General features: G+C 42.5%; 1 protein-coding gene across 9 annotated transcripts in view; it reads left to right on the forward strand.

The window, feature by feature from the left end:
• LIMCH1 (LIM and calponin homology domains 1) overlaps positions 1 to 5,574 on the forward strand; it is a 181,921-nt gene extending 176,347 nt beyond the window's left edge. For all 9 annotated transcript variants that reach the window (XM_030007793.1, XM_030007801.1, XM_030007812.1 and 6 more), the window contains one exon: positions 2,438 to 5,574. In XM_030007793.1, coding sequence (XP_029863653.1) covers positions 2,438 to 2,463 — 26 coding nt within the window. In that variant the 3' untranslated portion in view covers positions 2,464 to 5,574. The remainder of the gene's footprint in view (positions 1 to 2,437) is intronic.
• Positions 5,575 to 15,830: the final 10,256 nt, after the last annotated feature.

Raw genomic sequence — 15,830 nt, forward strand, 5'->3', positions numbered from 1 at the left:
CATGGTTTTAATTGATGGGTTTCTCTCCTGGCTTTGCCACTCAGGCTTAGCTTCGCCATGGGAAGGGGAAGCTTTCCATGCCACGTTTTTGATACAAAAGGATGATTAAAGATTTCCAAGCCCATTAAACCTTGCCTAGAGGATCTCTGCTCAGCAGTATTAGACTTAAAGGCTGTTTCTGTGCATAAATATAAACTCCTACACTGTGCGCACATATCGTGTGTCCTGGAGGCTTGGATCTGTCACATCACATGAGACAATGTGGCTGCTTCTACTAGATCTAGGACCCTGGGCCTTGTTTGGAGAAAGTCCCATTTTTTATGTCTCCAGACCTCCCTTTGTGGACAAAATGGTCATGTAAAATATTAGGAACATTCTGTAACTCTTAATGAATCCTTGTGGTGGTATCCCCAGACATGTGCTAAAGTGTTGCTAGCTGCAAGTTTTGAAAAACGAGCCAGACAATTGCATGTCAGAAAAAAACTTGATGCATTTTTCTGCCCTAGAGCAGGTCACTTGAATGTCCTTCCTAGTCCTGGATTTCTGTGACTGATACCAAATTGCTAGAGCATTTCAGCTTCGCTCCGATGTCACCAGTGATATGAGATGGGCAGTGCTCATGCTGGCTTCTACTTTGTGGAAAACAGTAGGATGCAGGAAAAAAACACGGGAGTAGTCGTTGCCTTCCTGTTAAATGTTACTGTTTAGTATATTCACTGCCTACAGTCCTAACTGATAGTGGAGATATAGAGCTCTTTTCACTTACTATTTCCCTTCTCTCTCAAAGGCAGTGAGAGATATTTTTTTTTTTTTAATGTTTCAGGGGAGAGATATTTCCCCATCAGCAGAGCTAGAGGGTGCTATTGTATAACCATTTGTTTGGTGATTTTTTTTTTTTAATTCTGCTAAGAAATGTTAGCAACTTTTTATTATTATTTACTTAACGTGACACATTTAGAAATAGCTTTTTCCCTTTAGGCTTGATACTATAAACGTTCCTCATGTGGATGAGGTCCTGACCCTTAAAATCCACATTTGCACATCCATCTTTACACAAAAAAGAGAGGAAGGTGATAAAAGTCCTATTTTCCTTTTCTTCTTAATCCTTTTTGCTTAAATAAAAATTGAGGTCCCTTAAGGGTAGATGAAGGCTCAAATAAATTATTTATCAGCTTATATGCTGTAGAAATCACCCCCTCCATCATCATTTCTACAGCAGTGGTGCTAGAAAATGGAGTACAGAGCTGTGTACAGTGTTTCATGCAGTAAGGTTTTACATTTGTACATACCTAGCACAACGGTAACCAGGTCCATGACAGAGGGAATAGGTTTTGAGGAAATGCATGGTTCCTGAAGAATAATAACGGCAAGGGTTTGTCTTTTTTCCTACAAATTGCCTCTTCCTGCTGTGTTAACTCCTCATGCAAAATCTCAAAATATGAGTTAGTGGAATTTAAGTTACATTGGCTCTTGCTGACAGTTTCAAAGGGGCTGATTTTGACAGAACTGCAGATATGGCTAGTTGCTCATTTTTAACTAGAATTTGACAGACTCCACAACTGAAATGAAGAACAAACTGGTGCAATGTTAGTGTTTTGCCTTTCAGTTCTGGGCAATCTGATGCTAAATATAAAATCAGTTGCTTGATTGTACAGCTCGTGCCCTCCTGCCTCCATGGCTACATCTGAAAACCTGTGCAGTAGTGAGCACAAGTGACGGTCTCTGACCAACCCAGAATGAGGCAGTGTTGCTTTGAGATGCTTATGGACATCTTGATTAAATATTTTTGCGCCAGAAGCTTATCTGAAACTGTGGATGATTCAGCTTCAAAATAAATTATCAAAAACCTTAAGAAAGAAAAGCTTTAAAGATTACATAGTAGTTCAGGATCCAAAATATTTGTGTTTTTCAAATAAAAGTGGTTGGGGTTTTATTGGTAGGTTATTTCTCTACAGCAAAACCTCACAAGGAAGGGAACTTGGTATTCAGTGTCAAACACGGGGAATAGTTAAAGGTTTGTGAGTGTCAGAGGCGAGGAAATTCATGAGATTCCCTGTAGAGCCAAATAACATGAGGGCTCTGTATTACCACGTAACACAAACCAGGCACAGCTAAAGATGACTCATCAGTCCTTTGCTATACTATTTTGCCACTGCAGAGCCTGAAAGTAAATATACCCACAAGTACTTTGGGAGCAGAATGAAATAAAAGTGCATGCAGAATGCATTTGTCTGTGGCATGGAAAATGTATTTCCACTGGAGTTACGCTGAATCCTTCTTTGCAGTTAGTGCCCCAACTTTGCAAGAGGAAGAAGAAGCGGGGCACAAATGATACATATTTCCAGATGTGGTTTTTTTGAATTGTGGAGATCATATGAGGAAAAGCCTATGTATGTTTGTTAAAACTAATGACTTGTTTTGGTTTTGTTTTACCCAGCTGCTGGACAGCCAACTACATTGTGACATGACTTTCAGTCCTAGTAACTTTCAAGAAGGAACTCTCTTCTCATATGTATCAGCTGCCTCCAGACAATCACTTGTAAGAGCTTGAATCCATGGACATCATGGCTCTCATCTCATTTTGAAAAACTCATAAAAACGCTGCACCTGCTCTTTTAAAATGCAGTATGTTGGGTTTTCCCTTTCTTAAGAAATTTGCAAAATATGTATGACCATGTTTGGGAAAGCAAAGCCTAAGTACTATAAAAAAAAAAAATCCCACTTTTCAGGTATGCTTATGATTTCCAGTCTGTTACCTTGTTGTTTTGAAAGTAATAAGAAAATAAACATGCAATAAAGCTGTTTTGTTTTAATATTTCTAGGAATTAAAAAGTTTAAGTTTACAGAACCTTTACAGAATATGCCAACTTGAGCTGAGAAGTAATTTTAAGATAGTATCTAATCAGTGCATTTGAAAAACTAAACATCACAGCACGACTTCTCTGTTATGACTGAAGCTATAACTTTTTTTATACAGAGACTAGTTTGATAATACATCCTGTAATTCTGAAGCATTTTGTGTTTATATTACCTTCAGTGGAGGGTAGGAGTTATACAAATAAATTATTGCACCTTTAGTGATAGGATTTTTTTGTTTGTGTACCTCAAGTAATGTTCATGACTATAGCTTAATATTCTCTCAAATAAAGATTTCTTCATTAAACCTAAAGGCTGTATACCGTTAACGACGGCAAGATTCCCATTAGGAGCAATCCTTCTTACTAAGTCAGCAGCCCGCGTTGTTATTAAACTCGATGAAAGGTGATGTGGGGGAGAGGCGGCCGAGTGGGTGGACACAGCTGAATTGTGAGTCTCCAAGCTGCGGTTTGATGCTGTGGTGAAGCTTTTCTCTTTGGCGTGTAACTTGCCCATTGATGGTCTGAGTTGGTTTCAGAGCTGCTTGTTCACTTGCAAACATTACGGTTGGTTGAAATCTGTTGTGGAGAAACATTTGTGGTTTGAGTGCCCTCCAGAGCAGGGAATTAAACAGCCTTGAGCATGTGTTCCTTCATATGCTACCCCAATAAAGTCAGCCAAACCCGGGAGTGCCGAAGGCGGGCAGGGAGGAGGCTGGCAGCACTAGGCAAAAAAACTTGAACTTGCCTGTGTTTGGGCCAGTTTTCCTTCATGCTTTTTGATTAAGCATGTGCTCCTTACTAAAGTCATCCAGCAGCTCATTGAAACAGCGGTCAGAGCTGTGTCCCTTTACCTGCAATACACAGATGAGGTTAGGGGGTATGTTACAATTGTAAAATATCCTAGCACTTTTCGGTAAACAGTTATTGGAAATATCCCATTTTAGCAGCTCACAATGCAACTTAAAATGGAGGGGAAAAAATGTACTTATACTGCCTTAAAACCGTGATAAAAATTAATTAATAGAGATTTATTTTATGTATGTGCACATCCATTGTCCTTTGATGTGTTGGTAAATGGAAATGAAGTGGTTATTAGGGAAGCAATAATTTTGAGTTGTTCTCTAGCTAGCAACTATTTATTTAAATGCTAGACAGTTGCTTGCATGCGAGTTGCATACCCATGCAAAACTGCATGTCATTGAAAACCCATGTACGATATTGTCATTGGAGGACATTGTGACTATCTGCTGGAAAGTTACATGTTACTTCCTTAATATTGTGCCTTAGAAAATGCAAAGCTGTTGCACACAGTCAGCAATGACTTCTGGATGCAATAAATCCAAAAAGCTGAAGTCCTTCGTAGACTTCACCCGGGGAATATTTAAAAAAATAATAACAATAAAAAAAGCAGACAAATGTTTTGGAAATAAAAGTGATGTCCAATATTCTGATTAACAATCTGCATGATTTGCTGTTAAAGGGTTTTGATAACTAGGATGCTTACTCTTTGCATGTGGTCATCATAACATTTTCCACAACTAATGCCTAACATGGAAATTCAAGAGGCAGATTTTATAACTGACTTTGTACATCTGTATAATTCCATGCACTGCATCAAGGATATGTGAATATGTGATGTCTGGGCCTAATTTTTAAATGACACCGTGCATGCTTGTGCGTCTATTTGGTAAGAGTCACTACCACTGCTTCACTCATGTGATAGAGTTTAGATGTGCAAATCGGTCCCCAAGTGTATAAAAGGGTTGGTTGTCACAGATGTTAGATCTGCTTCTTATTCATGTAGGGGTAAGTGCCCAAAGGGCTTAGGAGCATGGTTGGGACTAAAATGCATGGGCAAGGGGTGGGGTGGGGGTATGCATCGCACTGCGGACACACCACTGGGTCTCTGAAGCTGCTTAGAAGTTGATCCCAGTGTCTGTCAATTAGTTGCATATATGCATGTTTTAGCAAAGTTGATTGTATGTAAAGCAAATTGAAGCAGCATTCTCAGACAATGATTTTTTTCCCCCTAATGAACATCTATTCACCAGCACAGAATAATTTTCAACAGTTTTCTAAACTGTACTTGCCAACTGCTTATGTCTGATTTTATATTTCCTTTGGAGTCTTACATGGCAAATTCAATGAGGCTAAGGTTTTTTTTTTCTTCCTTTTTTTTTTTTTTTTCCCAGTTTAGAGACAAATATGATACATTTGTTATCAGGAACTTTGAGCACAGAAAAAAATAACGCTTTACTACATTTGAACTACAATGTAAATGTATTTGTTGCAAAAAAATGATTTTATTATTGCTGAGAAAGTACAATGTATCTAATGGGTTTTAGATGTTTCAGAATTTATTTAGCCTCTTACTACTTCAGAGAACCTGAACAGGTGTCATAACCCATCTGTATTTCACAACCCCATTTTCCATGGTGTATTTTTTCCTTACTCTTGCTATGTAGTGTTATTGATGCAGTACATCTGTAGTTCTCGGTGAATGTCCTAAAGGTTGGTGAACCAGAAGGGGACCATCCTTACCTGCATGTCCATTCAAGGACAAGGATTGCTGTCCTAGCTGGGGCTGATGTTGAATACCAGTTATGCTAATCTTTCCTTTATTTATTCTAAATTGCCTCTGGAAATTAGGAAAACTTGTCTAAAATGCAACAGCTTTTATAGTAAATGTATGTTTATAAATAAAATGTTGATTACCTTTGGTGGTGTTGATTTTACTTATTATAACTAACTTCTCCTATTGCATGCAATGTATCTGTGAAACTGGACTGCAGAGTGTGTACATCCCGTTGGTAAAAGCTTCTCCTCGATAGGGGTAGGCTGAACCAAGGTGTCTTCCAGAAAACTTAGTGTTTGAGATGAGACAGTACAAAAGACGTACTTGAGATGGGACAGTACCCTGTGGGTTGCTACTGTAAGCTGTAGCCAAGTATTTACAAGAGCATGTGTGCCTGTCGTGGTAAAAGATGAGCAGAGGTGGCTTTCTGTGAGTCGAACGCAAAGTCCTCAGAAGATCTTTCATTGATGTCGGTGGACTGTGGTTCAGACTGGGACTCAGTAAAGCACTTTATGTATTGCAAAGCTAAATACGTGCTGGGTTAATTCTATTTCTACGTAGCAAAGATCCTTCAGTTTGTGCTTAGTTATGCATGTGCTGAGGCTTCTCACTAATTCTTGAATCTCAATGAGCATGTGGCTTCACCAGTAACCAGCAGAAAGTTCACACAAAATTCTAAACTAATAACTGCCCCTTTTTTTTTCTTTTTAATTGTGTCTTCAGTGGATGACAGGTTTGGTTTTGTGCCAGAAGCACATCTTGGCTGTTAGATGAGTCATGGGGAAGTACTGACAATTTAATTTTTTGAAAGCAGATTTTTATCCTGGTGCCTTAATGGAAATGGTAGTGGTCTTACATTATTTCTGCGCGTATGTGTCTGGACGGAGGGCCAGCGTTGCTCTGCGGTGGAAGAGGTACGCTGGAGTTCCTGGCAGCGCGCATCGGTGCCCTGTCTGCGGGAGCAGCTCGCTGCCGCTGGAGGTTGCTCCGAGGCTGGATTTGGAGGCAGGCAGGCAGCTATTTCTGCTTCAGCAGCTCTGCACCAGGGTTGCTGGGCGCCCAGGCAAGCACAGGTTTGGTGACTCTGACCCTTATGAGCCAAGTAAAGTGGTGGAAATCCTGGTATGATTTTTTTTTTTTTTTTAAATTATTATTTTCTGGTGAAGGTGACCTGGCAGCTCTGACCTGCCCAGGATCGTTTATGATCCTAAAACGGCACCGATGGGGGTGTGCTCCACTGGCAGGGATTTAACACCAAAATAATTCCACAAACCTTATAAAAGGGGAGTTGTGTCACCTGCTTACCTCACCAGCACGTTCATCTGCAGGTAGCAAAAGCTGCCAGGAGGGCCCCGAGGAAGACCACCCTGCTAACGGGGCCTCGGCATGCCCCGGCAGAGGACGACGGCTTGCCGAGCAGTGGGATGAAGCTGGGGGCATGTGGAAGAAATAGGAGGTGGTGTGGGAGAGGAGTGGGCTGTTACAGCTGAGGCTCAGACACGGGGGCAGAGGATCCCCCATGCAAAGGGGGATGCGTGCCAGGTCCCCCAGGAGAGCTCTCTGCCTCCTCCGCACCCCATCCGGGTGCCATGCCTCCGCCCCTCCCCTTGCCCCCGTCGCAGCCAGGCGGGACGAGGGCTCCGTTTCCTCCTCCACCCTTGCTCTGGGATCCAGCCGACCTCCTTTGTTTTGCTCTTTGATTTCTCTTTTTAGCAAGTGTTTTGGTGCAGCGATCATCAGCGGACGCAGCCAGGCTCTGGTAGCTATTGGAGGCTCTAGGCACAGGTAATAGACAGCAGTAGCTTGCTCATCTCATGAGTATTGATCCTTATCCAGACAACTCTTCTGGGGGATAGTTAAAAGCAGGCAGCTACCACTTTGTTTAGAAAATTAACAACAGGTACAGTTCTTGCTGCCCAGTTTAGCAAAGATTTGGTCTCAGGTGGATCCTCTTCCTGATAATGGGAAGCTCATTAAGTACTTACTCAATAAACTTTGTGGAGAGGAGGCTCACCCTGCTTTTTTCCCCGCCTTGTCTCTGCTCTCCTGAGAAAAGGTTGGGTAACTGGGGAACAAGACAAAATGCTCATTTTCAGAGACACATCTGCAGTGAGAATCAGAAGGGGTTGTGGACACTGGAAGTGAGCAGATGACCACTGCTTGGCTGGAAAAAAAAGAAAAGATGCCAGAAAAATTCATCTCTCGTAAAGGCAAACAGCACTCCTATATACCTCTAAAAGCCTCCGGTAGGAATGTAATTGCATCTGAATTTCCTGATAAGGGGAAATGACTAAACTGGAAGCCGCTCAAGTTTTGAAAGCAGTAAGAGCCCAAAACAGAGATAGAAAGTACAGGGTGGGCTGTGACTCTTCTCACGGTATGGTGTGGGATTAGTATTTGGGGCCGGGGGGAGGGTGTCTGTTTTCTTATTCATCTTTGTTATAAAATGTAGCATGAGTTAAATGTGCAAGAGGGATGCTTACCCCTCTGCATGTGGGTTTTTAAGCCATTTAGGGGAAAAAAAAAAAATCCATTAGTTAAGACAATCTTATGAGTCACTGTTAACTCATCCGTAGAGTCCATCTGCTTCGCTGCATGTGATGCACTGCAAATTCTCTTAGCTAATGTCACATCCATAGTTCACAGATGCATTTTTTCGAAGTAGGTAACCTGCTGCTTAAAACATACCAAAGCCAGTCGCGTGGGTCTAGAAACTAAACCAAAACTAACAGAAATACAAAGCTTTCCTTGAAATAACAGAATTTATCAAACAGAAAGAAGAAAACAAGATTTTTAAAATTCCTTTTGTCTATCACCGCTGATTGTGGACAACAAACTACACCAATGACAAGCACAGCAACAGAGACATGCCATCTACAGCTCTGGAAATACCCAGTAGCTTCCCATGTTGAGTGTGAAGGCGGAGCGTTAGGGGATAGAAAGTGTCTCAGAAGGTTAGGTCAAACCTTTTCTTCCAAAAAGGTAAGCACCAATATCAGATAGCAAATGGTGCTTACTCCGTAACATATGACGTAGCTCTTCAAAGCGATCTTTTGCCTAGTCTCTGGTTTGCAGGAGCTCACTAAAACATACTTCCCATACAATACACCTGGCACCTGACACATTTCTTGTGGAAGGGCGAAGAGGATCTCTGGCAATATTGCACCTCAGGTGTGTGACACCCTGTGGGAAACCCTGTTGCTCGCCACAGTATACTCAGACTTTGAGACTCTCCTAGAGAATTTTGCATGATCCTAAATAGAGTTACCTACTTCTGATGTTTGTATACCCCCTGCAAGGACTGGTTCAGTCTTTCAGCATTTTAAAGAGCTTGCAAAAAAGATCATAAAAATAACCAAACTATGTTTTCAGGGCATTCACAAATACGCGTTACTGGATAACAGGATGATCGTTAAGTCTGTATTCCCAGAAACAAAATTACCAATGCAACAGATATTAGCCAGTCATGCTATTCCTGTATAGGTTCAACAGCATAAACCATGAAGATCGATGTTTTCTGCAAATGACAAAATTTCCTGTATTCAATCCTAGCTGAGAGAGTACTAAAATACAGCTTGGGAGAGGACTTTCACAACAGAATAAAATCACGTGCCTGTACCTGGCACCTGAGGATGGGATGTCATGCCCTGGCACGGCATGACACGTAAAATTGCTGTGTCTCGAAGCATCCTCAATCACTTAAAAGACCTACATTGATGTGAATATGAACCTTTATGGAATATATACTTGGAAGGACCCCTCTCAGGTGCTAATGGGGATAAAAAGGTTACAAACAGGAAGGTCTCAGAAACAGAGTCATCAAATCTTTTCCAACTCAGAAAATGAATAGGATGTACCAGACAAAGGAGCTGCTTCTGAAACAACTTCTGTGTTAATGGTAATGCCAGAACTGCTGTTCCAGGGACCTGGACTCGGGTGCTTGCAATGGATATCCCCTCTTCTCTGTGGCCGAGTGCTCTCTGGTTGCCTTTGGGGTGGTTCATAAAACAGTGTGAAAGTGCGCAAGTCCAAGGAGGAGGCATTGCGCTAATCCTCCTGTTTCTCAACATGTCCCTGTCACTCAGACTGGAGGTGTCACCTCCAAATGCACTTACCTGGGACCACATCTAAACAGTGCTGTGTGAGGACAAAGTGGTTATTTTTCCAAAGGGTTTTTTTAGTCTATTTACAAATTTTCCTAGGAAAAATTATTTCTGGTGAGTGATTTGGCACCTGTACGGTCTATTAACTAATACTAATGTATTGAAGTAGACTAGATTTCAGCATGGGCTTTCTGTGTTGGACTTTGTGCTACTCTTCAAGCCTTAGTTTAAAGCTTTTCCTGACTGACACATGATAACGCTTAGGTCATCACCAACCTGAGAGTGAAACTGAGCGCTCTGAACTGTTTCATGAACTGACATTTTGGAGGGTTTTTAGAAAGCATTTGGCTTGGCTCATATTTGATGTAGCTTTTTGGTGTCCTTTCCTGGTTCCATGGGTTTATATTGGAACCATTCTTGGGCAGAAGGCAGTGCTCATGGTGTGCCCATCCCCTGGCGAGTGGGAGGCACTGCTTACGGAGTCTGGTGGGGGAGAGCCTCATGCTGAAGCCACACAAGACTCCTGCAAACCCTCTTTGCCCAGCCATGTCCCAGATAGGCTTTAGATAAGCGTGAAGAGAGCAACGTTAGATAGAACTGTGAAATGCATTCTGCCTTTTTGTTCGAAGCATTCATAGGTCTTAGGCTGAGTTTAAAACATAAGTATAAAAGGACAGCACTCTACATAAAGAAGCCAGTTAACACATATCTTACCAGTAGTCCTAAGTGTATTTTGTGTCTTGTTATTAGTTTGGAAAAGGTAGGACGACGTTGAAAAGGGAACTATGCCAAAGTGCGCTGCTAACTGATATAATTACGAGTCTATTCCAATGGACCAAAGCTGAATTTCAAAATTAATTTTCAGCCTCACAAAACTACTTTCAAATGCCCATCTTGGGATGCAACCTATGTGTTTAGCGTGCATACGCATGCTGACGGCAAAGCTGGCAGGTAGTGGCAGAGGTAAATCAGCCAGTCCAAACTCTCTTTCTCTCCATTCCAACTCTGCCCAAGCTGTTATCTGTCAGAGCATTTGTTACGGATTCACATGAGCACACAACAGTTGAAAAGCCATTATCTCTTTCAGAGGTAGTGACTAATGTGCTTTTGCCCACAAGCGACATGAAAAGACATGGGAAGATTTTGCTGCAGAATCGGCTCTATTCACCCTGCAGAAAAGCAGCTGCATTTTCCAAATCTTTTAAGAGGAACAGAGGTCTTTATTTCTTGCAAAACTTTGCTGGTAGCTTTCTTCTTATATTTCTCCTGGAACCATTGATTAGTATTTTTATATCCTTCTGTGCTTAGCAGATAGGCAATTTTAAGGTTTTTTTTCTCTGAGTAGTGTAAAAGAATATTTCACTTGGCTGGATCACACAGTCCAGTATAAGTACATGTGGTTTGATAATCAAAACTAGAAGTAACTTTCAACAAAAATCATGTCAGCTGACTTTTTTGCCTGCGGTGGCAGAGCCCATCTACTACAATGTTCTGCAATATTGGGGCCAGATGTGTCCCCGACTGGTAACAATGCACAGAGGCTTTCCCTAAGTGAATCAAAATTGTCACAGCTAACTGACGTCTTCACTGCACTTTGCTTTATACAGATGAGGATGGTGCTTGTAGTTCCATTTGCAAGGTTTGCCTCATTAAATCACCTTTGCAGGTGATGGATTTCTGAGAAACCTTTGGATAAACCAAAGACCGAGGAGCTCAGGCAGCTGCACTGCCTTCGCAGTGATTCACTTCCACGTGTGGGGTGAAGGGACTTGCAAAAGCTGCAAGTCTCCTGTGTAGTTGGGTTTACATCTGGGAAGAAAGCCTGGGTGCTATGTACAGTGATGTTTACAGCTATTGCATTTCTTTATATACTGTTCAAATTTACGTACGTGTTGCGCTAACTTCAAAGCTGTATTTTTTCACATGGGGGGGTGTGTTAAGTAGACAAAATAATTGAGCAAGGTATAGATGCAGACGAACAGTTTATGATGGAATATTATCACTCAATACTTGGCTTTCTCAATCTCTCTCTTCATCTTGAATACTTAAAATCTGCTTACGGCATGAATACAGCTAAACACATGAATACATTTCTCTTTGCTGCATCAAGGCTTTTCAAGCACCCTCTACACCTGAAGCCACATGTGGCTCATTTTTACACACTTCCAGTTGACGATAACCGTCACGCATTGCTAACCCAGGAGCTGAAGGCTTACACTGTACTCGGTAAGCTTTGACACAAAAAGTAATCGACTTTAGCTCCTACCAGCTATAGGCAGGGTAAAAGGAAGAAGGCGAATAAATTGTCAGATGCAGAAGAATTGTGACAACCAACTTCCAGGAACTGCGTGCCTGTGCCAGAAAAATGACTTCAACAAGGAGCAAGCTCTCGAAGGGTAAACGGTGGAGTTGCAGCACTTCTCCCCTCTTGTTCTCAGCTTAGGCCATAGCCAGTTTCTCAGCCTTGTCCTGCACACAGATAAAATCCAGCTGTACTCCCACGGCACATCCCAGCTCGCCAGGAGCCGCGTTTGGCCAGAGCCCGCTCTGCCCTGCCTGTCTGTGCCGCACAGCCCAGCCCGGCTCAGGGCCCTCGCTTCTCTCTCTGCTGTGGCTTGCTGTCACCATCCGCTGCAGGCAGTTTCATTTTTTTCCCGCAGATGCCAGGGATTCTGCTCTTTAGCCAGAAATTCTTCTCAATTGATCAATATAGCATTTCTCAGCTGCTTGCTGTCCATTTGCAGTTAGAAAGAAGGGCTGTAAATAAACGCCGTCGCTGTCTGGTACTCTTTGGAAAGGTGCGTGCAAACAGGGCAGACGCTGCCTGCCGTGGGGACTCTTGCAGAAATAGGTAAATAATAAGATGGTTGAGGCAGCCCAAGTGTGGCAAAGCTCTGCGCATGCTGCGCTGAGAATCCTTATTAAATCCTTGTGGCTAGCGAGGCAAATGTAAGGAGACATATTTCTCCACAGGCTGCCATAGCACTTTTCATCATGGAAAGGAAATAAATTCTACAATATCATTTTATTTGTTTACAGTTCTAAGGCAAGTTGTATCTCTTTTGACAGTACTGAGCTGCAGCTTGAATACAAATATCAATTACTTCCTTTGTATTGCAGTAATATAAAATAATTTGGACAAGACTTTGAATCATGTTGAATACCACAATACCTGAGCACCCAACGTCAGGGACTTGGAAACAGCTGGATTTTCAAGAATACCTGATTGCACACCCCCAGATAATCAGACATCTTTAGCAGGCCTGAAATCAGGTACCCAGAGCCACTGGTCTGGTGTAAAAGCATAGGTACGTAGACTTTGGTTTTCAGGTCTTCAACTATTTTCTGGTTTTCAACTATATTTCAAGTAGCTGAAACAGAAAAAGGGGACTGAAGTCTGTGGGATACTTGGATCACACACTTAATGACTGGTGCTTACAGAGCCCATCATCACCAGAAAACAGTAAAGCACTTTGCAATCATTGATTGAATAAGATTTAAAAACACAGAAAGACACAGAAACTAATTTGTCCCGAGAAAGAATGTCTTCGCTAGTGAATTTAATTTAGGCTACAGCCTGGCAATCAAGATGCTAGAAACTCAGTATAGATAACAAAAAACCAAACAAAATCAACAAAAAAAAAGCACCCAACAACAAAAAAGCATGCATTTAACAGTCACTGTGACTATAGCACAGTGACTGCGAAGTTCAGAAAGACCTGGCTATCCAGCTACTGCAGTAAAAGTCACCAGAGCAAGAAGCCCATCAGCATGGAGTCAGCCTGTCTAGAAACACGGCACGTGAAGCAGCAGCACGCTTTGTACTGCCTCAGCCAGACTACCAGGAGCGGCCGGCTGGGCTGAAGCCAGCTGCAGGATCTCCGTGCAGACCGCAGTTATTTAGCGTACAGACCTGTTGCGTTTGCAGATCATTTCCTATGCTTGGAGCTGAGTGAGGCAAGCTGAATCCTTCTGGCTAAACGCCCCTTTGAGAGGAAAACATGGCAAAAGGTGTTCCATTTCTGGAAGAAAGGAGATTTAAAAACTGTAAACAGAATGTTTTCATGAGTGATGCCTGCCGCAGTGAGGCAGGCACATGGGGTTTGTTTCTCTGGTCTTCTCTACGGGCTGGGCTTCTTAGCTAGGTGATGTTAGGTTGGCTTCCCATATCTCTCCCATGGAGAAGGAGAGCTGGAAACATCCGCACTGCTGTTCCCACAGCAGCAGTTTTATCTTCTGCCTGGAGAATAACAGACATTTTATCTTAGTAAAATAAATGTAAAAAAAAATCTAAAAATCTATTTACTGGGAGGAGGGGTTGTCGTGGTTTAACCCCAGCCAGCAGCTAAGCACCACGCAGCCGCTCACTCGCTCCCCCGCCACCCAGTGGGATGGGGGAGAAAATCGGGAAAGGAAGTAAAACCCATGGGTTGAGATAAGAATGGTTTAATAGAACAGAAAAGAAGAAACTAATAATGATAATGATAACACTAATAAAATGACAACAGCAATAACGAAAGGATTGGAATGTACAAATGATGCGCAGTGCAATTGCTCACCACCCGCCGACCGACACCCAGTTAGTCCCCGAGCGGCGATTCCCCCCACCCCCACTCCCCCCAGTTCCTATACTAGACGGGACGTCACACGGTATGGAATACCCCGTTGGCCAGTTTGGGTCAGCTGCCCTGGCTGTGTCCTGTGCCAACTTCTTGTGCCCCTCCAGCTTTCTCGCTGGCTGGGCATGAGAAGCTGAAAAATCCTTGACTTTAGTCTAAACACTACTTAGCAACAACTGACAACATCAGTGTTACCAACATTCTTCTCATACTGAACTCAAAACACAGCACCGTACCAGCTACTAGGAAGGCAATTATCTCTACCCCAGCTGAAACCAGGACAGGGGTGAAGAAAAGATTTTTCACTAAGTTTTGATGCCAAATCACCTTCTCCAGTTAATTATAGAATTACTCAAATGAATGGTCTGCGTGGTGCTTATCCTTTGGAGGTGGTTATGCTACGTAACATGCCTGGCGGGACGCTGGGACACGCCAGGATATGCTCATTCAGGACGAGCCACGTGCATGTATGCAGAGAAGATACCTACCTCTGCCAAGAGCAGGCGGCAGCCTAGAGGGTTACCTCTGAGAGCAGATGTTTGTGATCATCTATTATTTTTCATGCCCATTCTGCAGGGCTTCGTGATATGAAGTGCCACTTCATGTACTCATGTGACAAAAATCTGATATCCCAGGAAAATGATGGCCCACACAAGGTTGGGGCTGGCCTATAGCTGAACAAATGGTCCTGCTGGCTCAGCAGTGACCTGCAGCTGTACGTAGGATGAGCACCCAGAAAGCAGCCCAACCTTACTGCTGGTGAGGAGAACATGGAGTCCGAAAGATTTCTACGTTAACTGTTAGACCAACTCATCCAAAACAAATATTGTAAAAATAAACTGTACAGATGCTACCTGTATTCTGCACCAAGAGTTTAATGTATGTTGCAGAACAAGACATCCACTATTTCCTTGGGAGTGTGGCAGACATCACATGACAGTATTTTCTGGACTGAGCTTATTGACGGATGAGGACATTAAATGGTTAAAAGGGTTCTTTCATCTCAGTGAATCCTCCACTAGAAGAAAATAAACAAACAAGGAAAAACTGCCCAGATTGTGCTCCTACTTCGAGTCATGACAAGTGTTGTGACGGTGACTGCTGCCACCCAGCTAAAGGACTCAGGCACTTTGTAAATCAAATTTCAAGTAAAGAGATTGGTTTGTGAAACCTCCTCAGCATGGAGTCACAAGCTGTCAGAGTGTATTAGCATTATGTTACTGGAGTAAAAAGCAAAACAAATTAAGATGTTTAACAGCTGAAATCTGAAACAAAATTGTGTTTAATGCTGAAAATCTTGTTAACATATTTTCAGGCTTCCCTTTCCCCAGATATTAAATCTCAGTGTGTGTGTTTGCAAGCATCTTTTTCTCACGCATAGAAACCTACTGCGGGAGAATAAGAACTATACACGACATATGGTGAGGAAGGGTATTTCACCCTGCATGCAAAAGCCTGTTCAGCATTGCCGCAGCTTACAGCAGCACACGGGAAGATTTTAAGGACCAGGGGAGAAGCACAGCTGGAATTCCCCATGTGTCTGGAGTGACAGAAAGCATTGCATCAACAGCAATGGGCCCAAACTGAAGATTACACATGTTGTAGCATTTAATGTGAGGGGTAATTTGAACTCCCAAACTGGTTTTTCTTTCATATTGGCTCCCACAATGAAAAA

Source organism: Aquila chrysaetos, chromosome 1 (assembly GCF_900496995.4).
Source record: "Aquila chrysaetos chrysaetos chromosome 1, bAquChr1.4, whole genome shotgun sequence".
In the NCBI taxonomy this organism is placed as follows: domain Eukaryota; kingdom Metazoa; phylum Chordata; class Aves; order Accipitriformes; family Accipitridae; genus Aquila; species Aquila chrysaetos.